Source organism: Oenanthe melanoleuca, chromosome 1A (genome assembly GCF_029582105.1).
Source record: "Oenanthe melanoleuca isolate GR-GAL-2019-014 chromosome 1A, OMel1.0, whole genome shotgun sequence".
In the NCBI taxonomy this organism is placed as follows: Eukaryota; Metazoa; Chordata; class Aves; order Passeriformes; family Muscicapidae; genus Oenanthe; species Oenanthe melanoleuca.
In genome coordinates, this window is record NC_079334.1 from 23,156,184 (window position 1) to 23,180,777 (window position 24,594).

Here is a 24,594-nt window from a genome sequence, read left to right on the forward strand (position 1 = left end):
TTTTGTGACAGGGCCAGAACTCGGTTTAATTTTTCCTTTCTGCCATTTGACAGATGTGCTGGAACTGAGGGAGCTCCTTGCATTGGAGCAGCCCACAAGGTCAGGCAGCAGCCAGGGCAGAGCGCCAGAAAAGCCAGAAATACTGGAAACTACGGTTTGTAGGGACACTGCAGGGGGAGGACCCTTAGGAAAGGCAGAGGGGCTAGCAAGCAAGCAGGGCTGGGTGGTGGGGACAGCAGTGTTATCTGTCCAAGGAGTGTCTCTGTAAAAAGCAGGTGTCGGCTGAGCTGCAGTGTGGGACAGTAACAGGGCACAGACCCTTGGGAGAACTGTTCAGAAGTCCAAGCTCATGGGAGGGTGGAAGTTGCAGTTTATGTTCTGATCTGAAGGTGAGTGTTTTCAGTGAAGGTAATTCCTTTGGAATGTAGCTGTGGAAGGACCACCACTGTGGTCCAGACCAGCCTGCTGGGCTGGGGGAGACTCTAATAGCTGCCCCTGGTAAAACCTTCTTGTTGCAGGGTAGGTAATTTCCATACACTGAGGGAATCTCCCTGCAGCTAAGGAGAAGCCACCACCACTTAAGCTGCTTTTTTCAGGTTTGAAAAAGACACAGAGGGATGACCCACCCTTTGCTGGAAAAGGCACAATGCCCCAAGCCCTCCCACCAGCACAGCAGAGAGTTTTTGAGAACATGGCTGTTTGGAATTTTTTTAATAAAATGGATTTTTTTTCTTCAAATATTTGTAACTGAAAAAATAATTCAATTTAAAGATCCATTCTCTCCCCCATTAACTTGTCACTTTTATCCTTTTCCAGTTGAATACTCGCTCTGGATCTGATGCCCCAACACCATCTGACTCCGATGGTGCCGATCAGCCCTCGCCATTGGCTGCATAGTGGAAGGGAGAGTGCGTGCTAGTCAAATACACATTACAAACAAGTAGTGGTTACAGCAGAAAGATTCAGGATTACATTCAAGGTAGAGGCAGAACATCAGACTTTGTTTTTCCCAATGGGTGCAAAAAATGTATGTCCAGGGGAATACCTCTTCCAACAAAGAACTATTGAACTATTATTCAAAGAAATAATAGTAAGAAAGCAGAGAACTGGGCAAGCCTGCTCTGGGCACTGCTTGGGGAAAAGACTTTCTAACATTTCCAGGGCTGAGGCACCACCTTCCCCTTTGCCCACAGGCACAGGGTTATTGCTCACTCCCCTGGCAGAAGCTCCTTGTGCAGAGGGGCTCCCACAGGCTGGCCAGGCTCCTCAGAACATGAGGCTCATGGTTCTGTTTCCTCTGGGCTCCTTGAAGCTTTTCAGCCAATGCAAGTATGTTAGGCAAAGTCAGGGTCACTGAATTCCTACAGTTTCACACCTGATGGTGGATGGGTGAAGGTGAAAGGGAGCAGCTGTGAGCTCAGCCTTTCACCAGCAACCTCTGGGAAGGGCTACACTGGTATTAGGCATTGGTATCTCTCTGCCAGTGACTGGAGTACCTGGCACAGGGCAAGGAACTAGGGCTGGGTAAGGCAGGACTGCAGCTAGAGTGCTTCCCCCTTCCTCGAGGAGCTCATTGCACTTTATTGATAATTTCCTTCTTTACTTAATGGCTGCAGATTTGTAGTTATTTGTACCAAAGAAATCACACAGCTGGTTTTTTTGGGGGCTATTGCAACTATGGGCTAAAAGAACCTGATTTTGCTCCAGTCTGACAAACAGGCAGCCTCACGTTTTCCCCTCAGCATTTTGGAGATCCTCCTTAGAAGCTCCTTGCCTCGTGCCCCCACAGCTGGGCAGCTCTCCTGGCAGAGCTGGTGAAAGCTCTGTAAGGTGATTGGTAAGTCCTCACTGCTTCCAGTGAGCACCTGGACTGCACCAGGAGACAATTCAGGGAGGGCTCAGGAGGATAAAGGGGATGTCTACTGGTGTCCATTATTTCTGACTTCTAGGATGTGACACTGTAGCTTGAGGAATAGAAAGCCTGTGGGGAAGGGGGAGGGGGTGGTGTCCTCCCCAGCCTGAACACTGAGGGAGGGAATAAGAGGCTCCAACTTGCTTACAGTTCAGGGCCAGAGGAGAGAGGAGGGGACAGAAGAAGCTGCCAGCAGGCTCCCCCTGCAAATGATTAAGGAAGTGGCTCCCCATGCAGTTAACAAGCAAAGGGCTCAGGAAAGCAAGAGGATCTCCCAGCTGCAAACAGGCATGACCCCACCCAGCTGCCAGTTCAGTGACTGAAAGAAAGCACATTGTGTAGGGTTGGCCTGCCTCACCAGGGAGCAGAGGTACCAGCACTCCTGTGGCACAGCTTCACCCTGGGAAGAGGAGCTGCAACCAGAGTTGCAGGGAAGCAGCACGTGGCTCACAGGTACCCCTCCCCAATAAGAAGCTCTGTGGCCCAGCATGGGGGAAAGGTGGAGACAACATCCTCAAGGAGATATTGAGAAGGATGGCAGTTGATCCTTTCATTGCCTGAGCAGGTCAGTACCTCCATCTGCATGGCTTCAGAAGCCTCCCCCACCTCACTCAGCAGGAGCAGCCTGGACCCAGCTCAGGACCAAAGCAGGGACAGACTGTGGCGAGGTAGCCACAGCCACGTAAGCCATGTCCCACCTGCTCTGTATGGCTGTGGGCTACTACTGGCACAGGAAATTCTAAAATAACAGCACAAGAGTGAGCCACATGCCTGGTGTTCCACCATAGAGCTCTGCCCAAGGAATAGCACTGTCGTGGCTCTGAGGGCTTCTCCACCACTCCTCAGTTTGCAGTTTTCCCCAAGGCACCAGCCTGGGGCCCTACAGGGACACAGGGCACCAGCTCAAAGTAAGCAGCCATTTACTTTTGCCTTTTACCCTGTGGGACTGGAGGAAGGGAGGAGCAGAGTTCAGCTGCCTATTACTTGCTTTCAGGCACCTCCCCAGAAAGGAGCCCTCACAGTCACTGAGTTGGGACCACCTCCCCTTCCTCACCTACAGGATCCAACGTCCATCCCCAGCTGCTGCTTTACCACTGGGGCATGTGCTACAGCGAGGCACCAACACAGCATAGGAGACAGATTGCACATGGCCCCCAATGATATGTTACTGATTGCCAGCTGTGCCCCTCAGCTGCTCCCCAGGACACACAGGCATTTCATGCCCTGCACAGGCTGACTGCCCTGCTCACCTGGGGATGTCAGGAGCTGTGGGAGCTGGGGGCAATGGGCTGTGCCTGACAGCAGTTTTAACATATAAGGACCTGATTTTAGCACCTTAAAAACTGTTTTGCAGCCCAAAGCGAGTGAAGTGAGCAGGCAGGCCAGCAGGCCTCTGCCAAGCTCAGCAATATTTGGGAAACCAGCTTAGATCAGGTTACCAGGTTGGTGGGGAGCCCTGGTTCCCTTTGGCTACATTTAGAGCAGGTGCCTGTTCTGCCCAGCTCCTGCCAGCCCTGCAGCATATCAGACCCTCCCCTGACAGATGCAGGTGGTGCAGAGGGCAGCTGCTCTGGGCCCCAGGCAGCCTCCTGCCTTTGTGTCCTGCTCCAGAGGTAGAATCCCCTTCCACAACCGTTAAGACCGCCCGTGCTGGGGCAGCAGAGCCCCCTTTCTCCACCAATCCCAGGAAGGCGCAGAGTGCTGCTGCTGGAAACAGCTCAGGCCCAGTCATGCCCTTTCCACGCGAGGGAACAATGTGCTGCCATTGCTCCTGCCTGGAGGAACAGGGGCTGCTGGCTCTGCTCTCACCCCGGCTGGGCCAGGCTGTGTGCAGTGGGCAGGAGGCCACCAGCCCCACAGCTCCTCCTGCCTCCTGTGCCCCCCCAGCAGCCGTTCTCCCTGCCCTGGCCGGCCCAATGCCGGCTTCACGCAGGAAGGACACTGTTAGGGGAGGAGTACAAACACTAGGAGCTCTTTCTTTTTTCTCTTTTTTGGTTGACTGGCCTCTTCCCTCTGCATGCCTGTGCCCTCCCAATTCCCTTCAGTCTCTGCTCACAGAATTACAAGCAAGAATCCCAGTGCAGCTGCAGATCATGTCCATCAAGAAAGTCTGTGGAAAAGAGGCTGGGAGCCGTGGTGCTCAGGGGAGCCAGGCTCATGACAGAACCCCCTGGCAGCTCCAGCCAGTCCATGCTGTCCAAGTTGGCCTCGGCCAGATCCAGGGCTATGCCCCCAGAGGGCTCGTGAGCAAAGTGCAAATCCGAGGTGTCCATAGGTGAAGGCGGGTGGTCCAGGATGGCCGAGCTGCTCAGCATCTCGCTGTGGAGGTCGTCAATGAGGGACAGGGGCTCCGGCCCGTCGTGGCCCGCCGTCAGCAGCGGGAGGCCGGTGCTGCTCTCCAGGAAGTCCTCCAGCCGGCCCACCAGCACCGGCTGCCCCAGCGACACCAGCACCGCCAGCTCCGAGGAGTGCTGGCTGCCGGGCGGGGGGGAACCGGCCGGGGCCGCGGGCGCTTCTTTACCAGCTGGGGACGACTGATCCTTGAAGTCAGCAGAGATCTCTGTACAGGGAACAAACAGGACAGGGTAAGGAAAAGCTTGGCTGAACACCAGAAGGATTCCATCCACCCACCAGAGCCACAGACACCCCCCAGACCAAGCCACCACTGACCACCAGCTGAGATGAGGAAACATCCTGTGCCTGCGCTTGCCTCGCTATGGGGAGTTTTCAGCCCACCGCCACCAAATTCCATCTCTGTCCAGTATCTCAGAAGCAACGTGCCCAAATTTGATGCAGCAGAGCCACCAAGAATCACAGAACCTTATGAAGGCCTGACTGACATCTCCCTCAGTGCCTAATGACTACTGCCAGTGCTAAAGGCACTGGAAGGGACACCGGAGAAAAAAGCAGAGCCATGACAGACTTTCCCCTCGGTGCTCTACAATCCCAGGGACTATGGGAAATGCTGGCTTTGTCTCCTTACCTCCACTTTCGATGAGGATATCAAACAGGTCATCCATCTGCTGGCTGGAACAGCCATTCTCCTGGAAAGAGCAAGTGCAGGATTAGTTTCCTATTTACTAGGGGAACTTCCACCTCCAGCAACACCCTTGGCTGCTGGCTCTCCTCCCTTGCCCATGGGATGGGGCAGTTTTCTAGCAAGAATGAGCAGGCCATGACATGGCACCGGAGTCCTCTGTAACCCAGGCTGTTACTGGCTGGGAAGTATGGTCAGCAATGACAATGAATGGCTTGGGATTTTTAACCTGTGATTTAGAGTCTGCCCCAAACCCTCCAGAAGAAGTTCAAGGAGGAAGGTACAGTTTTGTCTCCATTCTCTATCACTGGCCCACATCAAGAAACTAAGCAGATTTACAATGGCAACTTTTTGTCTCTACAAGGAAACAAGGGAGGATAACTGCGCTCACCTGGGCCTTTGGCTGTTGCTTCATGGCCTCTTCATAGCCTGGTGGTGGTTCTTTTATTGAGACAGGGGGAACTGGAAGAGGAGGTGGAGGAGTCCCAAAAAGCGGCGTGTGCTGTTGCTGCTCCAGGTCCATCTGGGAGGGGGAAGGGGCAGCAGGAGAGCCAGGCTGCGATGAGGACTGTTTAGAATGAAGGCAGAAGAGGGAATGAATGCAAATCAGGGAAAAGTCTACAAACTCCTCTCTCACAGCTGCACTGAGAAACCATCACCTCTCCCTGTGAGCACTGCACAGCGGTCTGCACTGCTCTGCCCACAGCAGCCTGCCTCCTTCCCTGAATTCTGTGCACCATGCCCTGGCTGCAGAGGAGGACGACAAATTTCCCCTCCGACTCACAGCTGGAAATCTTCAGCTGATTTTTCCAATGCTAAAGCAGCCACACCACAAACCACCTCCTCACTTCTCCTGGACGGGGAGAGCCTCATCTGTCCAAGTGGGGGATTCCTGCAGCACTTTGGAGAGGAAGGGCACTTCCCTTGTGTGTTCAGCCTACTCTGTGCAATAATCCAGGGCCTGTCTTCTACCCTGCCTCCCTCTGCAGTGCCTGCTTTGGGGTCACAAGCCAGCTTCACTTAGCAGCAAGTTTCACAGCCTGACAGTAGGCAAAGAGCACCAGAGCACTCAGCAGCACCAGAACTCCCAAGGAAACCCCAAGTGTTGCAGGAAGTGGTGCCCATGACTCAGCTTCACCAGATGAATCAGCACATAACTGCCCTTAAGAATGGCTGAAACGAGCATCAGGCTTTCCCTCTACAGCAGCTATGCATGACCCACATGAAAACCTGCTCCCCTGGAGCAGCAGCTGAATGCCACTTCCAACACGTGTACATATAGATGGGCCCTTGCCCATCCTGTTTTCCCTGGAATGCTGCTCATCTTTTCTGTGACCCACAGGTCGAGGAGCGACCCCAGACCAGCTCTGCTGGGGCCCACTCTTCCTGAGCAGGGCTGGAAACCATGGCTGTGGCACAGGCCACTGGGACATCCTGGGAGGGTACCGTTTTTGGCACATTGGGTGGGCTGGTTTTGCCAAAAGCACCAATTTTCAGGGACTGCTTATGGAAACCATTGGGGAAGAAAGGCTGCAGGTTTGGAGGTGCTGAGAAACTCAACATGGTGACCAGCATGAGACCATGTGACTGCCCTGTGACCACCTGTAGATCTGGCTTCTGACCCCACAGGGAGGCAAAAGGATTGGAAGTCAGTACAGACACCTCTGCAGCACAAAGGCTAAGGAACTCCGAGGAAAAAGGTGCCTTCATTTACCTTCTGCACATTCTCTAAGGTCTCAAAGCAAACCAAGGCACTGACCCTTTGCAAAATAGGTATCTCACTCTAAATATACTAGAAATTGCCTCTGTCTTCATATCCTTTACAGGAACTGACTCGAAATTATGCTCCAAGCTCTAAAAGCTCTTCATAATTTTTCTGTATCTTATCTTAATTACAGGTTAGAGAGACAGCTAAGCAGGCTAGAAAGGGAGATGTACAGCAGAGCCTCTTTACTGCCAGCACCTGGAGAGGTTTAAAGGCAGAGGTGCCCTCTCTCCTGAAGCAGTATAGCACTTCACAAAGCAGTGATTAATCTGGGACACCCCTATGAATCAAGGCTGCCCACTTTGGCCCCTCATTGTTTTTAATCCACAGACACAACCCCTGGTACATGGTATGTCTGTATCCACTTCCTATGGGAACAAGCCCTGGCAGGAGGCAAACAAAACCAAGTGGGAAAAGTGAGCGGGCAAGTGAGCTACCTTAGATTGGTCTGGTCCTCTGGGCTGCTGCTCCTGCTGCTGCTGCTGCTGCTGCTGCTGCTGCTGCTGCTGCTGAGGGGTGTTTGCAGGTACCTGACACGGCAGTTGGCTGGAAGTTTTAGCGGGTGATGATTGTACACTCTGGAAAGAAAAGAGTATCCACAACAGGTTATTCCCCAGACATGACATGGACACAGCACTTAGGTTTCTTACAGGATTAATGTTTGTTTTTTCCCACTCTTTATTCTTTATGAAATTCAATCCTTCTTTTTCCCTAAGCAGAGAAATCAGATTGGATGCAATTAGGAGTCCTAAGAGAGGAGGCAGTGCCAGCCTAAATCCCTGGGCTACCCCTGACACGCCTCAAGGACTGCCAGACCTGACACAGGAGCTGAGCCCTTGTGAGCAGCAGTGGAGTTCAGGTGAGATACTCTGGGGCTTCAAGGCTGACACTGCACTTGCTCTGCAGAGAATGAAAATTATCTTTGATGTCATGGAAGGTGCTGGGGTTTGACTTACGCCATCAAACCTGGGCATATTTATCCCTTCCTGGAAGCAACACTCGGAACACTTCTGTTAAGTGCTGAGCTCATGCCAGCAGGGGAATAGTAAATCATCTCTGATGAAAGACTCTGTTAACACTGAAATACTGACACGCATTAAAACAAAGAGCAGCCAAAAAGCAAACACGCTGCTCCCAGGGTCTGATTTCAGCTCTTGGTAGATAAGATGACCCATCTATCACCCAACTACGATCTCTACAGTTAAGGACAAGAGGTGAAATACACTCCTTGTTCTTTTAAAAACTAGTGAACTGTGGCAGCAACCCCGTGTCGTCCAAGCCTTGACAAAAGGCAGAACCATGTGTTTGGAAGAATGCTGAACAGCCTGTGATGCACAGAGCCAATCATGCACTGCTGTACACAGCTCATCATTGTCAAATTCCAGTCTTTTTTGCCGAAGATCTGCTTACACTGCTCTGTTTTACAAAGCCATGACCTACCAACCACTGTAGTGAGCAACTCAGCCCTTTCAGTATTTACTGCATGAATTTCCACCCCGTTAAGTCATCCTATGGTAACTGGAGTGGGATGAGGAGAGAGGATCCAACCCCTCCCTACCTGCAAGGGTGGGCAGCTGCTCCCTGCCATCCAAGGGTGGGGAGAGAGGCCCTGCCTCTCAGCGTTCTGCTTGGTCACGGTGAGGACGATGTGGGTCCCTGTGGAGTCAGTGATGAGGGGGGGGGAAGGGATGCCCTTGAGGTCGCTCAGGGCTCTCCCTTGCTCGCCAAGGCGCAGCCGCGGGCTCTGGGGCTGGCATGGCGGCTCCGCTTCCGTGGCTGGCACCTCCTGCTTCACCAGCACGGCTTTCTTTGGCACTGGGCTTGGATTTGAAGTGTCCATTTGGCTAGCGGTTGGTGCAGGGCTGAACTGGTCTGTTTGGCCACTGGATTGCTTCGCAGACTGGCAACTCAGGAAATCATTTTCAGTCTTGACCTGGGTGCCAAACGCTCCTGGTTTGGAGGCGAGGGCTGTTCCTTCTTCCACAGCTGCTGGGGCTGGCTGTGACTGCTGAGAGCGCTTCTCCTGCTCCAGCTGTAGCCTGAGCATCTCCACCAGCTGCTGCTTCTGTTTCAGCATGCGCGTGAGTTCCTCGATCTGTTTGTCCTTCTCCTGCAGCATCTGGTCTTTGTCCCTAACTTCTGCATCTCTGCTGTTACCAGCACTGTACTGCTCTGACCTGGGTGCTGCATTTATGCTGCAGGAGTTGGACTTGGAGCTTTCTTCCTTCACCAAGAACTGCACTGGAGATGTCTGCAAGGTGAGCTGGGTCAGAGGTGAAGTCACCATCTCTCCAAATGTATCTCCAGTGCCCGAGTTTTCATCCCCTGTACTCATCTGTGAGCGCTCAGAAGGAGTTGGAGAAACAGGAGGAGTTGAGCCTGTACTCCCAAACTTCATCACGCCACCACCAGTAACTGTGGCCACAACCACTTCTGCTGGTGCAATGCCAGTGGTGACCAGGGCCGGCCCTGTGCTCAGCCTGGCAGTTGGGAAGGCCACCACCACTTTGGCAGCTTTAGGGAGGACAGCTGCTGTGCTGGGCTTGGGAGTGGGGGCTGTTTGGCCAGCTGCACCGTTCTGCTCCTGGTAAGCTCGGAGACGCTCAATCAGGTCCGTCTTTGTGCCAGAGACAGGCAAGGCCCTCAGCTTCAGCTCTTGCTTCAGCTCTGCTACCTGATACGGGGTGAAAAAAGAAGGCAACATTAAGAAAACTTCTAACTGAACAACTACCAACAGAGCTATGAGACAAAGGACTAAATCGATCTTCCTGCAGAACAAACTTGCATCTCAGCTAAGACTGTGGGGTAACAATCCCAATTGCTATCACTAACTCCTGTCAGTCCACGTCAGCCCTGCTCTGGGGCAGCAACATCACTCAGTACTGCCTGCTGGCAATGGCAGAAAGGGTCTGTGCAACTTCACAGGACATTTACCTTCATCTCATCCAGGTTGGCAGGGAGAGGGCCAGGCTTGCCCACCGCAGCGTTGCTGTTTTGTCTCATCAGCCCACTGGAACCAGAAGATACCGAGGATGTGCTGCTGACTGTGGCAGAGAGATTGCGTACTGCAGGGGCACTGGCACCACTCTGCTGCTCTCCTGGAGGCCTGCAGGAAAAGAAAGAAAAGAGACATCAAAACCAGAGTGGAAAGACACAAGAGGCCCTCAGTGTCCACAAACACACACATTCAGAAATGTCTGGGTCACCGTGCTGTCCTAGACTCTGAAGCACACCAACACTCTCGACTATATACATGGCCCCATGTGCCAACCAACTGACTTCAGCTGCTTTTGTCTGATCTAGCACCAGCTCTTTTTGAGGCCCTCTGGAATCTACAAGACTGAGTGTGTCACACCTGTCACACCCAGTGGCCACCCCTGACCCCCAGAACATCACGTCTCTGGTAAGAGTGTGGTAAGTGCTTGCTAAGACAGCTGCCACTGTGGACCCGTACTTAGGTGGGGCTGGCAGGATGGTCTGATAGTTGTAGTGCTGCTGCTGCTGGTTGAGGATCTGAAGCTGGAGAAAGAGCTGCTGTTGCTGCAGTATTTTGGCATAGGATGAATCCATGGGAGGAGCTCCCTTGTCCTGCTTTTGGTCCGGGGGAATATACTGATGATATTTAAGCTTCTTGACTTTTGGCTTCAACTCCTTGGCTTTTTTACTGCGCTGAGACTTCTCACTAGCAGACTTGGGCTGGCTTTGCTATTTAGAAGAAAAGGAGGAAGCAAGTAAGAATGGAAACACTGATAAAACATAACACCCCATGTAAACCAGAACACACATTGGGATTTTAACTTTGAAATTCTCTAGTTTGCTCACCTCAGGGTCCTTCCATGCTTCTCAAACTGAGACATTACAGACACTGCACTGGCAGCAGCTTATGCTGCACCATAATGCAGGTCACCTTTCCCTGCACACCAGATCATTTCCTCATCCAGTGTAGACTAATTGACTCTAATTATAGATAACACTGATTGTTTCAAAACATTTTGCATTCAGCATCCGTTATATAGAAGGTGAATACATCACGGAACAGAAAACCCCATTAAGTATGTTACAGTTGGTGTCAGAGGAAGACACTAGTGAGAAATGTTTCCTTCCTTGGCATCTGTTAATCTAATACTTCCAACTCCAAACCTGCTTAAAAGTAATCTTCTTATCTTCCTTCAGACTACAACAATGAAAACAACAGCCAAAACAGTACCTTAATGAGTGTTGGTGGGGGCTTGGCAGCAGTAAGAGCCACTCCATTGGTAAGACTAGGGGGCAGAAGAGGTGGAGGTGGCAATGGTGGAGGTGGCTGCTCAGGTAGGAAAAGAGTTTCACTGGAGTCTGTGCTAATCTGCAACTGGGATGAACCCTGAAGAGACAGAAAAAGGCATAATGAATAAATAGTTTAACAGAGTGCAGGAAGTGTCCACTTAGAAGGAAGGAGCACGGGCTTCAAACCTTTAATCAGACTCCTTTAACCCACTGCTTCAGTTGTCCCTGAGAAGCAGCACAAGTTCTTAGGGCAGAAAAGGAATCAAAATCCAACACCTGTATCTCTCAGCATTTCCTGCTGGGATCAGCTGCACACAGGCTGTATCACCAAGCAATGGCTGCCCACTTCCCCACAAGGCACCACCATGAGGGTTTGCGAATAACCAGAGGAGGGTGTCACTGACAGCACACGGAGCTAAGACCCCTTGTGAAATCTCACAGACTGTACCTCTTAGGGAAGCCTTAGTTTCACTTTTTAGGCTCCTCTGCCACAAATCAGCATGAAGCTCCAGGGCACTGCAGGAGGCCTCCACATTCTCACCTGAGCTAGTGATGTACCAGTGGTGCTAGGGAGAGGCTCACAAATCCGGGAGTCCATTGGCGATGGCACAGACCCTTGGGACTCATGGCTGGCTGGCTGCTCTGGGGAAAGGGCATCACTGCTGTCCTCATCAAAGGAGGAATTGTCTGCAACCTTTGGGTAGTTCACCTGTCCAACTAAAAACACAAACATCAACCATGGTCTGTAAAGTGGAATAAGAAATGACTTCGCTCGACACTAGATGTTTCACAAAGACAATGATGGCATGGAAAGAGTTGTGCTTAAAGCACCAGCTAAAATGAGAGAACAGAGTTTCAACTGGATCAGGTTTAAGTGCTTTCATTCACTGTTTATCAGTACAATAAAATAATATGGACTGGGGTGAACCATTTCCCTTGCTTTCTAGACAGGCAAGATCAGTGAGTGCAAGAGATACTCAGGTCTGCCCAAACCCAGCTCTGTGGCATGGCTAATTTCATTATCATCTGGCACCAAAGAAAATTGGACAGTATAAGGTTGAGTCATGGCTTCTTTGGTGTTCATCCTTTATGGTGGAAGGTAGAATCTCTCTTGGAATCTTCTGTCTTGAAGACAGAGTCCTAAACTGTCCTCTAGTCTTACAAGCAACAAGGGCCGTGGCTGCTATTAGCATTTCTGTCCATCTACATGCCCAGTAGATAAATTCACATGAGCATACACTTGTAATGTACCAAAGTTGTTTTAGACTACATTTTCTCAAATTAATCCTGCTAAGCAGGGAAATATTGTCATTTGCACCTCACCTAAAATTAAGAGGAATCCAGAGATGTACTTTGCTCAGTCAGAAGGAAGCCACATCTCTTATGCTTCAGTTCACAAGTTCACCCTTCCTCAACTACTTCTTGTTCAATAGTGAAGCCAGGCTCTTTCACAACACTGTCCTTTTCCTTTTTTATGGAAAATATTCCGTCTCACTCACAGTTGTGTCCCATTTGTCTTTACAGTAGCTGTGCGTGTTTGAGGGGATGAATAACCACAGACACATAGACTGCTCAGTCTGGGGAGACAGGAAAGAGCACTGCTGAGGCAGTGGGAAGGCTATTCCTCAGCATTCCTTTCAGCCCTTGGAATGGCACTGGCATGATTTACATCTGTTCTGGTTTATTTTTAAAGGGGTTGAATCCTCTGAAGTTTTTGAGTTCACAGACATCTTTTGTTTCATCACACCTGTTTATATTCTGTCTCCCCTCCTGATCTAAGTCAGTGGGTTCCCCTGACCAGCATTGTTGACATGTTATACTGAGAGAGGGATTTTAAGGAGACAATCTAGGGAATACAATCTTCAATAGTCTTTCAAGTCTTTAGGGTATACAACTGCTTTCATATTGTTCTCGAATATCCACCTTCCCTAAAATTCAGCGTCTCCATAGCATTCTCTGGGCCAAGGGAGACCTGCTTTTCTGAATCCTCAGGCTAAAAGCCTGTGATTCTGGGCCAGGAAAATGAGACCAGCCATGGGATTGCACTGCCTTAGATATGCAGGTGAACTTATAGGTAATCACCACCACATGTGGGAAATGCCCTCCACAAAGATCCTCCTCTGACCTTACCAATAATAGCTTCCTTTAGGCTCGATTCCACAGGCAAGATGTTCTTCTCCACCAGCTCCATGGGCCCTGGTCTCTGTGCTATCTTCTCATTGAGGTCATCTGCCAGTCTGGCTCTCTTCAGCTTCAGCTGCTTAGCCTGCAAGGAGGGTTCAGCTGAGGTCTCTGTTTGGGGGAAAGTAAATAAAATGGCATCAATCCAACAATGGTCAACCCATGCCCTTCAGTAGTACTTTAATTCTATTCAGAAAGGTAACTGCAGATAACAGTAGGTAACTGTACAGAAAAATAGTTGATAGATAACAATAGGTAACTATGCACTGCAAAGATATGACAGATGTTATATATGTTCAGGTTATAAAGATAACTACAGTAGCCCTTGTAACAAATTCACTGTTCTCAAACTGATGTCACCCAATTCTCATTCATCTTTTCCCCCTGGCTGTGCCTCAAGCTTGTGGCTCAGCAGCAGCATAGCACTCCCTCTCTGAAGCTGAGGTTCATTACTAATCAGATCAAATCTGCCTCACTCCCTCTTGGACATTTTACAGTGTCTTCCCTTAGTAAGAGAGCAATCCATGGTCATTCTATTTTATTTTTGCTCAGCTACACAAAACTGCACAATTTGAGTTCACACAACAGATTTTTCTAAGAATAATCTCTGAGCAAGCGGAGTTGAATCGCTCCCAAGGAATCATGCAATGGACATGATCCTCTGCCTGCTCCCATGTGGAAGGAAGCTTTGGAGGTCAGAGGCAAAATAGAAAACTGTTAAAAAGGTAGTTATGATAAAGTTTATTGTTGATGTTTGCATGTTCTGCCCTTGCCATACCTTCCAGAATGTGCATCCTAACCAGCTCTGATCTCTCTGGCCGGGACCGGATTTTGCGTTTCAGATAGTCCTCTGTCTGCAGCAAAAACAGACAAGCAAGAACCACTTTCAGCTGATCAGACACAGGAGTGAGGTAATCTTGAACAGCACAACGAAAAGAAACAACCATCTTTAGCTGTTACTGAGATCTCAGTAAGCACAAAACAGAGAAGGGATCTATCTCCTGTCCCAGAGCACCCAGAGAATGAGCTTACTCTAAAGTTTGCCTTCTACAGTAATTACCTCAGCCAACTGTGCAATGCTGCCCCATTTCCCCAGAATGGAAATTGGTAAGGACTTTCTCGGGAGCTGGAGTCCTCTTTTCCCGTTGTATGCACCACCACTAACTTGCCAGGGTAACACCCATGAGATTTCTTTTTACATTAAAGATAGATGCGCTGGTTCCATTGTTCACAGAAAATACTTTCATGTACTGCTGGCATTTAGGGCTGACTTGTGGTTTGGGCATGCTCTTTAATTTGATTAAAGATATGTTATTTGTTAAGCTAAAGACCCCATGCAGTCCCTTGAGGGGCAGAAACTAAACACTGTGACAAGGCTTATTTCACTTTCAGAGCTGCTTTTAGCTCTGTCTTTGGAGAAAGTGCTATGGAGCAATGTACAGAGATGACCCTGACAGGCTGAACGTGTTACTCTCTACACTGCTGGGGAATGGGAATGTAGAAGCAGCAAGTAATAGACTGGACATCAGGATGGGCCTTCAGAGAAAGTAAGTATTAAAGTCAGTCAGAAAACTGCACTACAGTTGCTCAACTGCCCACATAAAAATATTAACTTAATAAGGTTTTAGGGAAAAAAGAGAAATAGGAAAAAAAGAGAAATAAGCAAAAGCCTTTTGGTCACTGGTCTTAATGCAAAGGCCCCCGTTGCAATCCTTCCACAGTTTAAAGGGCCTCAGCTGTTATTTTTCTACTTATGTTGCTTTCACTTTTAAAACAAAACTTAGTCATAACAAGTTTCATTCCACTGTAGGCTAATCAGAAAAAAATATCCCCAGAGGCCTTCTGAGGAACAGAAATTATCAAGAAACTCCCCAATTAGAAATACTTCATACACATGAATCATGATGCCTGGCTTCCTCTTTCTGTAGAGCCAGAAGTCTATGATTTCAATGTCACAAGATTTTGGGGGGATCCTCACTGTTCAATTTTCAATTTTTTTAGTCTCCTAGGTAAAAACTGCATGTGCAGGTAACAGTGGAACTTTCCTCAAAGGTGGAACTGAGCGCCACATGATAAGAGCATTTAATAGCATTTAAGGGCAAAACAAACACCATAAAAATAAAAATAAAAATAAAAATAAAAATAAAAATAAAAATAAAAATAAAAATAAAAATAAAAATAAAAATAAATAAAAATAAAAATAAAAATGTGTAGTGGGGAAGAAGAGTATCAGTCACTTCCAAACCGATTACCCTAGGGAAAATCCAGGCACCATATTCAATGGGCTTTAGGCACAACTAGTTCACTGAGGGTTAACCAGCACCACATACAAGCTGCAGAACACCCCATCCAATACACCTCTGACCACAAAAAGCTGTATTACATCCAGAGTATGAACAATTCCCTCTTGCATCTCATTAACAGCTACAGGATGCCCAAAACACAAGACATATTCCTGACTTTCCCAAAACACTGAAGATTATATTGCATCTTACCCTGGCCCGCTCCAAACTCTTTCTTTGTTCATGAAATGCAGCTGGACTTTTCAGAGCTGTGGAGAGGAAAAGCATTTAGAGAATGAATTAGAATGATGGAAGTTCTCTTACTGCACAACCCTTCAGGCCAACTTGAGTTAACAAACACATGGAAGCAACTGCCTCCTGCACCTTCCAACACACTGAAGCAGATCTCCAGCTGGTACAAAGCAATGGGAATTGCCATATTCCATCTGACAGCACAGGGACACAGGAACTGATCTGAAATTTTTGTGGCCCACTGGAGAATTCTAATACAGGTACACTTCTAGTCAAACTAATCATTGTTCCCAAAGTTAGGTCCAAGAACATAATTCAAAAAGAGCCCCCCAAAAAATGCCTTTTACAAGCTTCAGCAGATAGTAAGATATCCAGATCCCTTATGGGAATGGCTCTGAAACATTGAAGAGGTCAAATGGTTTAGAAGGATGGGGGACAATGCTAATGAACTGTAAATCCCCTTTACTATCTTTTAATGTCAAAGGAAGCTGCAAGTCTTTCCTGAATCTGCACCTGTGTTTTGTACACATGCAAGGACTGGCTGCAAATCCTGCTGTCCCACAGGACACATACACTGCTCCCTGGAAGAGAAATTACTGTGAGAACAGAGACGCTCAGAGAGAGAAGTACTTCTGTCTATTGACAGAAAACCACAGCTTGAGGAATTAACTTCAGCTCTCACAGAACAGACCTTCTCGCCCCCTCGGGCCCTGTTTAAAACCAGAGCCAAAATGGATCAGGTTTTAAGAAACTGATCCTCTGCTGTCCAGGACCACACTAACCCTGGAGGAATCTCTCACTGTGCCTGGCTCCTCTGGAGCACAAAAAACTCACGTCCCACAGTAAAACCAGAGAGGGGAGGTGATGGTGTCAGTAGCTCCTCACAGTTTCCCTGAAGCTGCAAGTAGCTTGTTTTTTTAAAAAATTACCACACTGTCATTTGTATTAAGAAGCTGAAGAAAGCATAATAATTTCTTTTCATATTTCTGAAATACTCATAGCTGAAACTGTCTGAATTACCATCCAGCTAAATAGAAAAGTTAAAGAACTTCAGCTTTAAAGATGAGTTGCAAGTCTTTTGAAGACAGAAAACTAAGCTCATAGTTAGTAACTCCAGTGTCGCATCTAGATCCTGTGAAAAATAGTCTGCTCATATTATTTTTCACTTAAGACCAGTCATCATGTATTTCTCAAATATAAGTTTACAATGAAGTCTCAAAAGACTTAAAAGCCCCTGCATAAATACAATGTAAGAAACTACTTCTAATGCAGGTGGATCTTTCCACGCCATTTCCTACAGAACAAAATCAAGTAGCCACAGAAAGTGTTGACACATTCTGTGAAATATAGAGTCCCTCTGATGCCAAGATGATTTTTTGCCTTTTCTTTTATATACCTTTTATATAACTTCTATGTCTCCTCAGTATTCTTAGCATGCATACTTGTAATTCTTTAAGTCTGATAACTTAGCATAGTCCTAGTATTTTGTTAGGCCAGGAGACAAAACATCCTAAAGGCCTCAAAGTAGGAGACAAGAAAGCCCAACACTATCTCGGGAAACCAAGGTCCCCTCCAGAACACATCCTGTAAACTACAGATTTGTCACATCCAGGGGGGAGCTCCTGGGATGGGGGAATATCACACCATTCATGCAGGCCTCCCATTGGAGCATCCTTGTTAGATATGCTCATTTGTAAGGTCCATAAATTGTACACACAATCTATCATGTGTGTGCATTGCAGCACATCCCACCTTGGCAAAGCAGTGCACAGTAAGGATCCTTATTAAAATACTGAGATAAAAACCTCTTATCCCTTAACTGTGTCTGGCTCTCAATTTTTTCAGACCAGGGATAGGCATCACCTCTAGGTTCACATCAATGGGGTGAGAAGTAGAATTGAGTCTACATGGCAGGAATTCCAACATCCATCATAGATGGGATTTGGACTACAGAAGTGAATGAAGAATAATTTGTAGAATAAATTAACAATAACTGAAAACCATAGTGAGTGAGTACATAGATCCCTACAACAATGGGGCAAGTAGTTCCTGCTCAGATTAGTTGCATAAATCTGGTTGCAGAGGGAAATCACCAGAGAAAGTTACACAAGCTGTGAAATGCACTTTGAGAAAAACCAAAGACATATGGTAGGGATACTGTTCTGCAATAACTACAAAAATAATGCAAAAAACTTCCCCATCTAGTTGAGGCACCCACAAGGCCTCAGCTGATGCCTGCAATGAGATGTCCTGGGCTGTCTGAGCATGGCATTTCAATGAAGAGCAAGGAACAAACCACACTCTTTTCTATTCTTGTGAATATGCACATGCTTGAACCTGAACATGCTTTCCTTTCTTTGTGTGCATCTCACAGAAAAGCCAAAGAAAAGCTCAGGTCCACTTGGGCAAAGCTAGCAAGAAACATTTAAATCTGCATAAACATCTACTCTGGAGATAAGCAAACCAGGATTCATCTTGAGTCTTCAAAAGCTCTCCACCAGAATGTGCAGACACAGCAGTAATTCTTTACTCTCCCTTCCTGCCTACCTCTGCTGCCAGTATGAGGCAGCAGATGAACTTTAAGTGACATTTCCCTGACCACAGCTAATGGTCAGAAAACTCAACTGCAGGAGTTCAGCTGGTGTCACAGGTAGTCCAGGAAAACTCTTGCATACAGAGGAACAAAGCAAGGAAATAATCCCTGAGTAGGAAAAAAGAAAAACACATATGTATTTAATAGTAAGTAAAGCAGAGCTGCTACATGAATAATCTTGTAAAGACTACTTTCAGTCTCTCATGACTTGTCCTCTGGAAACGTGCACTGGGATGTAGCTCTCTGGGCTGGCAACATGACAGAGGACTTCATATTCGACCTCTGAAAATGTCAAGAGGGCACAAATCCTTCAGTGCTTCCATCAGCAATCTAGGATGAGGTTGATATGTCAGAATAGGGTGTCCATTGTAAAATCATACTCCATTTGAAGTTAACTAATCCTTGCACATTTTTGGCTTTGAAATTACTACTTAGCCCAGAGCTGTGGAGCAACTCTGTTAACTTTACTATAGCAAATTTTAAAAAAGGAAAAATATAATTCTATGAAGAACTCTGAAGCAACCAGGCTCTGGGCGAGCACTAAAGGAGTGCAGATATGCCCCTTTTCCAGCTCCTACCACTGCCCTTCCCAGACACTTAGCACTGATCCCTGCAAAACTGTTCCTGTGCCTCATAACCCATCTGGCTTGCTCAGCAGAGTGCAGCTTTATCGATTCACTCAAAACTGCCCATATTGATAAAGCTCTACCATTCTCAGCCATATCAGCTGTGGTGGCTTGTTCTGGCAGTGCATTTGAGTGAGTGGCTGAGCTGTTGGAACAGAACCTGTGTGAACCAGGTGGGTGTGGGCAGCATTCCCACTCTGTCCACAGCCCTTAGGACCTGAAGCTTCAGATATAACCACAGAGGATTAGGGATGAGGAAACTCCAATCACCTGATGCTTTCTGACTGCTCAGCCTGCATAAAATACACTAAACTGTTCTTTACAGTAGTTTGTCTAACCTGTTCTTGGAGACCTCTCATGAAAAAATGTAATATTATTGCAGAGAAATTATCCCAGTACACAAATGTTTTTATATTCAAAAACCTTTCTGAATGTCTAACTTATATTTCCCTTCCTACAATTTATACTCTTTGATGCCCACCTTACCTGCAAACATTACGAGAACTATTTATTTTCTTCTTTGCATCTATCTCTTCTGAAAACTTTGGTTCTCCTACAATCTTCTGATATATAAAATGACCAAAGGCAGTAGCTTCAACCTTCCTTTGCAGATAACATTACCCAGACCTTGGCTTGTTTAGTCTCTTTTGGACTCCTTCTGTTTAAGCTGCATTTTTGTTGAAGCTGTGTCCAGAACTGGGCACATATTCCAGCCTAGGTTTATCAGCTGTTATAGAGTTAAATGATTATTCAGGAACACTTCTCAGCCAGTTTCCCTTGTTTGTGTACATAAAACAAACAACATTTCACTTGTGTTTGTCTCACAATCCACTAAAGGTCTGCAATCCTCTCTTGCAGAGCTGGTACCAAGCCAGCCACTCCTCATCCTCAATTCAAGCCACTGACTAGGCATTACAAAATGTAGACATTCTGCCTTTTTTCTTTCATTTTATTCCATAGTTGTTGGCTTCTCCAAACATTTGGAGTCCCAGTCCTGTCCTCCCCCAGCCTACCAACCTGGAGCTTAATAAACATGCAGATTGTTCCTTTGTTTACATCAAATCACTGAAAATACTGACTCGTGTCAAGCACTGATTTTTCTCCCTTCCCATCACACCCACCAACCCTGCTCAACACAACCTCTCAGTCTGACACCAAGCCTTTATTCCAATCCTGTTCCCTCACAAGTTGCAGAGGCAGCTCCAAGTAGTCCCAGCTTGCTTCCAAAACATTGGGCAAGGCTATTTCAAGTACGTTACTAAACCCAAGAAGTGCAAAAACACATTTAACACCCTGAATTCCCTGGGAAGCATTTCAACAAATATTTAGTCTGCTGGCAGATCCAGCTTCAGTAATGATCTCTCTTTCCCCTCTATTCCACGTCCCGTGTGTTTCTGCCTTCCCATTGATGCACCAATTGAACTTGTACTGCACAGGGAGCTCTACTATGGAGCTGTTGCCATAAACATCTCCTGCACCTCTCCATGGCACTTGCCCCTCCCAAACTTAACCTGAATCCTTGATCTAACTATCCAGCTACCCTTGAGTGAGCCCTGATGAGAACAGAGTGCTGCCAGAGGGGGTAAAACCACCAAACTTGCCAAACTACAACAGCAGAATGCGCTGCTGGGTTTTTGTTTTCCACTCTATGCAGAAAATAAATAGTTGGCAATGCAAAAGTAACTTTGGCAATGCCCAGTTTCAGTGAGGTTACCTCCTGCCTGCCTTTTGATTTTATTTCTACATGATATGTACATGGCATTTTCAGCCTCAGTAACCTGCAGTTCCACTTTCAGCCCTCATTTCTGTACCTAGGTCTGGGACAAAGCATGTCAGCCCTCGGTTATGCTGACAAAACTGTCTGTGGACTCCAATCACAGCTGTTTTGAAAGAGTTATTTTAACCTGGATTGGTATGCCGGTTTACAGCATGGCTCCACAAATAATAGTGTCAGCAAAGCTGAGCACAACTGCCCTGCCAGAAAAAGTCAGAAATGAGAGGCTGAGTTTAAGGCCAGCACTGCAGCAGGAGCCCCATTCTGCTGAACCATGGCCCCCACATCTTCAAATTGCCCCATCCACGACAGGAAAACAGCCTGGTGTTACAAATGGCCAACAAGCACTATAAAAGGCTCAGTGACAGATGGGACAATAGCATCACCAATGGGGCTTGGGACAGCACAGTCCAGCAGGTGACCTCCACTGAGCTGTTCACACTTTTGGTGCACTTGGACAACTCTGGCAGTTTGTAATATCTGCTGTTAGGAGGATGAGTTTTACCCCTCACTTTTAGATGACTGACTGCAGGACTTGTTTCCTGCCACAGATGGGCTGGCTAGCAAGGATCTCATGAAATTCCTACCTATTTCTTTAGTCTCTCTGCTGCCTGTTGTGGAGCATTTTCATACTTCATCTCCAGAATTCCTGAAGCATTAGCATCTTTGTGGTCACACCCTCGGCTACCATGAGAAACATCCCTGCACATCAATGATGCAACTGTTCCGTGCCCCCACCCTGATTCAAAAATGTTGCAGCTATGCACTGCAACTATGTTCTTCCATCTGAACCCCCAAAACCAAGCAGCGGCACAAAAGGCCATCTACATTGACCCACACCTTTCCATACGAAGCCCAGAGATGAAAACTGCCACTCTTCACTTCAAAGCAATGTAATAGTTCCTATGAAACAGGGTGCAAAACTGTAATGTCTGAGTTCAGTGTTTGCCCAGTCTAAGCCACATTTCACAGATGGCAAAGGGTGAATGAATCACAGAACCACAGAATGGTTTGGGTTGGGAGAAACCTTAAAGACCATGTAGTTCCAACCCCCCTGCTATGGTTGCAGGGGCACCTTCTAGGGACACTAGACCAGATTGCTCAAAGTCCCATCCAGCCAGGCCTCGAGGCACTGCTGCAAAGCTGTGCCTCAAACTGGTACTGCTAAAAACAGCAGAGTGAATCAAGGCTCAGGAATCAAACTCAAATCTTCCATGTAACAGCAGAGACAAAAAGCTGGCCAAAATGGCCCAAACAGGGTTTACCCTGTAGTGTACAAAAGCCAGTTTTAGCCATGCAAAGCTTTCGAAGATACTCATATGCAGACCTCCGAGTTCCTGTTAGCTAGCGTGAGAAATAAGTGGAATCAGAACCAGACTGACAGTCTAAGAATGAAACACAGCAGGGGAAGGGGACTGACCCAACTGCTGAGAAAAAGAGGTCAAAACACCCATACACCCCGAATTTGCTTATGCAGCTGACAGAAGACACTGAGGTTTGCACAGAACCAAACACAGGGAAGAAAGAAAGACAAAAGGATCTGCACAGATCCTCCTAGCTCGAGTGTCTTGTGGGAAGCAGAGGCTGCAAAGCTTTCTGTAATTGGTAAAGCACAACTCGAGGCTATCACACTTGTAGACTGACAGAGGAAGCACATGAGCTTTCCTTGGCCGTATCTAGCTCATCATAGACAACAAGGTGATATTTGAACTGCAAATCTGTTGGTAAGACAACACACAATGTTTTGTAGAAAGGCTACAGCTCAATTCAGACTACTGAGTCGAATACTTTGCTCTTCAGTTAGACCCATTCCTAAGGGAAAGGAAAAACCTTCCTTTGCTATGACAAGAGAAGCTTGTGTCATGTCCAAACCCAACCTCACACACGCTGATCTAATTCAGAATGGCAGAAAGCCTTCTGCTGCAGCTATACACCCCTGCTCTCAACCAAATTCTGGTTTCTCTCTCTTGTTTACTATGCTTTCGTAAAAAGATGAGATAAAGTGCTGCAAATAGGCTCGATGACTTCCGCAGTTGGTTGAGGGTGGGGCTCCCACCCGTAGGATTTGCTAAGAGACACAGAACTACAGAACTTGAACCACAGAGCAAAGGCAGTTAGCACTTTCTTCCTCCCTTCATCTTCACCCCACTTTCAAAAAGCATTTCTCACAGCATGGAAGAAAAAGGTATTAAAAAACTGGGTCACATGCACAGAAGGGGTTGTCATCTTGCCACTGGGGCAGTGTCAAAGAGCTGCTGTGTGCTGCAGAAATATGAAAAGGAGCTGGAGAATACACTGCTGAGAGAAGAGAGATCTCCATCAGCATCCTCTCCTCCATTTGCAGCTCTGGGGAATTTCTCATCCAGTACACAGATCGGATCATACTTGAGAATTCTTGATACCATTCCCCAACACTGGTAAATTATCTTGGGTTAAGGCTAAAACATGAGAATCAAGTTAAAGATAGGAAAAGAAGCCACTAGTAAATTGCGATTTTTCAAATCCCAAAATACATCCCAAAATACATAAAGTCAGAAAATTAAAAATTAAGACTGACCTAGAAAAGGCAATGCAAATATGTTTATGAAGGTCAGAAGCATATTTCTGGCACTCAAACAAAAATGCAGCTTGCCTTTCAGTGACACCCTTCAATGAGAATGTTATTGTGACTGAAGGATTATGAGTGTTCCTAGTCCCAAAGAGAAGAAAGGCTGGAGAAAGCTTTTTCCCACTTTGCTGCTGTTGCCAGTACTGTCAAAGCACAGCATTACAGATGCAGTGCTGCAGCTTCACCCAGGCTTCCCCACTGCCCAGCTATTCCAGTCAGCAGAAGCACACAGAAAAGGCAGCCAAATGAAGTCTCTGTTAGCAGATTGCTTGCTGAGCCCCAGGCTGCTGTGGAAGCCAGAGCTGAGGTCCTGCCTCTCTGACACCCTGCCTCAGAGAGCCAGCCCTTCTCCTGGATCAGCATTCTGAACCTGCACAGCCCACCAGGTGTTTTTCCCAAAAAGAGCCCCTTTCCAGCTCCCTGCACTGGGCTTGCCCTGGCTGCTGAAGCACACAGGCACCCTGCCCCAGCTCAGCACAAGACACTCACCAGCTGTGCTGCTTCCAACACCAGTCACCTCTCCAGAGCCCACTTCCAGCAAGACTGTCAGTAACTTCAGTACAGCAGTATCCCACTGATGATGCAGCTGAAGTTTAAGATTTTCATTAACTCTGTGAAAAGCCTGAAGTACAGGTTTGTCACAGTAAATATGAAATTACTGGCAGAAAGGACTAAGATTTTTCTGAGGCCCAACACTGAGTTAATTTAAAATCTAACATATGTGCAATTTCTCAGAAAGTTCATCCTCTTTAGAAGCAAAATGGAAATTGTCACCCATGGTAACAGTTATCAGATCTGTGGATGACTATGGCTACGGCTTTGTGTCAAAAAACATTTACAGCAAATACAAATAATGTAAAATCTGCTCCATCCATCACCATTAAATCTTGACATTCAAAAGACATTACCTAAATTCCGAAACGAAAAACAAGAAAAGGCAAAGCTTCATTACAATCAGGATTATACCACCTCCAAACTGAAGAGGAAAAGGAGACAAGGAACTTCTACCAGGAATCCTTTGATCCATGCATTCATGGACCAGACTTCATGCCTGTTTCTTGCACTGGACTTTGCAAACTCTTCTGATAATTTTTCAGAGGGCCCACAGTGAGAAAGGTATGGGGTCACAAAAAGGAGAGACCATTCCCAGACAACAAGTAAGAACAAAGCTAAGACAACTGTGGGAACATGAAGGGAAAAAACTATTTTGCCTATCAGACTTTACTCCCCTGAACTATTACATTTCTCTTGCAACTGGCAGAGTTAAATCTTTTATTATGGCAGGGATCAAGCATCAA

At 47.2% G+C, this 24,594-nt stretch overlaps 1 protein-coding gene across 1 annotated transcript in view; it reads right to left on the reverse strand.

Moving 5' to 3' along the window:
- Positions 1 to 694: 694 nt before the first annotated feature.
- The window catches only part of MRTFA (myocardin related transcription factor A), a 92,821-nt gene continuing 68,921 nt past the window's right edge, over positions 695 to 24,594 (reverse strand). The window contains exons 5-16 of the mRNA XM_056481806.1: positions 15,657 to 15,712; positions 13,940 to 14,015; positions 13,111 to 13,272; positions 11,522 to 11,697; positions 10,922 to 11,077; positions 10,169 to 10,419; positions 9,649 to 9,820; positions 8,273 to 9,388; positions 7,152 to 7,292; positions 5,341 to 5,517; positions 4,896 to 4,956; positions 695 to 4,472 (exon numbers count right to left, since the gene is read on the reverse strand). Coding sequence (XP_056337781.1) covers positions 3,973 to 4,472; positions 4,896 to 4,956; positions 5,341 to 5,517; positions 7,152 to 7,292; positions 8,273 to 9,388; positions 9,649 to 9,820; positions 10,169 to 10,419; positions 10,922 to 11,077; positions 11,522 to 11,697; positions 13,111 to 13,272; positions 13,940 to 14,015; positions 15,657 to 15,712 — 3,044 coding nt within the window. The 3' untranslated portion in view covers positions 695 to 3,972. The remainder of the gene's footprint in view (positions 4,473 to 4,895; positions 4,957 to 5,340; positions 5,518 to 7,151; positions 7,293 to 8,272; positions 9,389 to 9,648; positions 9,821 to 10,168; positions 10,420 to 10,921; positions 11,078 to 11,521; positions 11,698 to 13,110; positions 13,273 to 13,939; positions 14,016 to 15,656; positions 15,713 to 24,594) is intronic.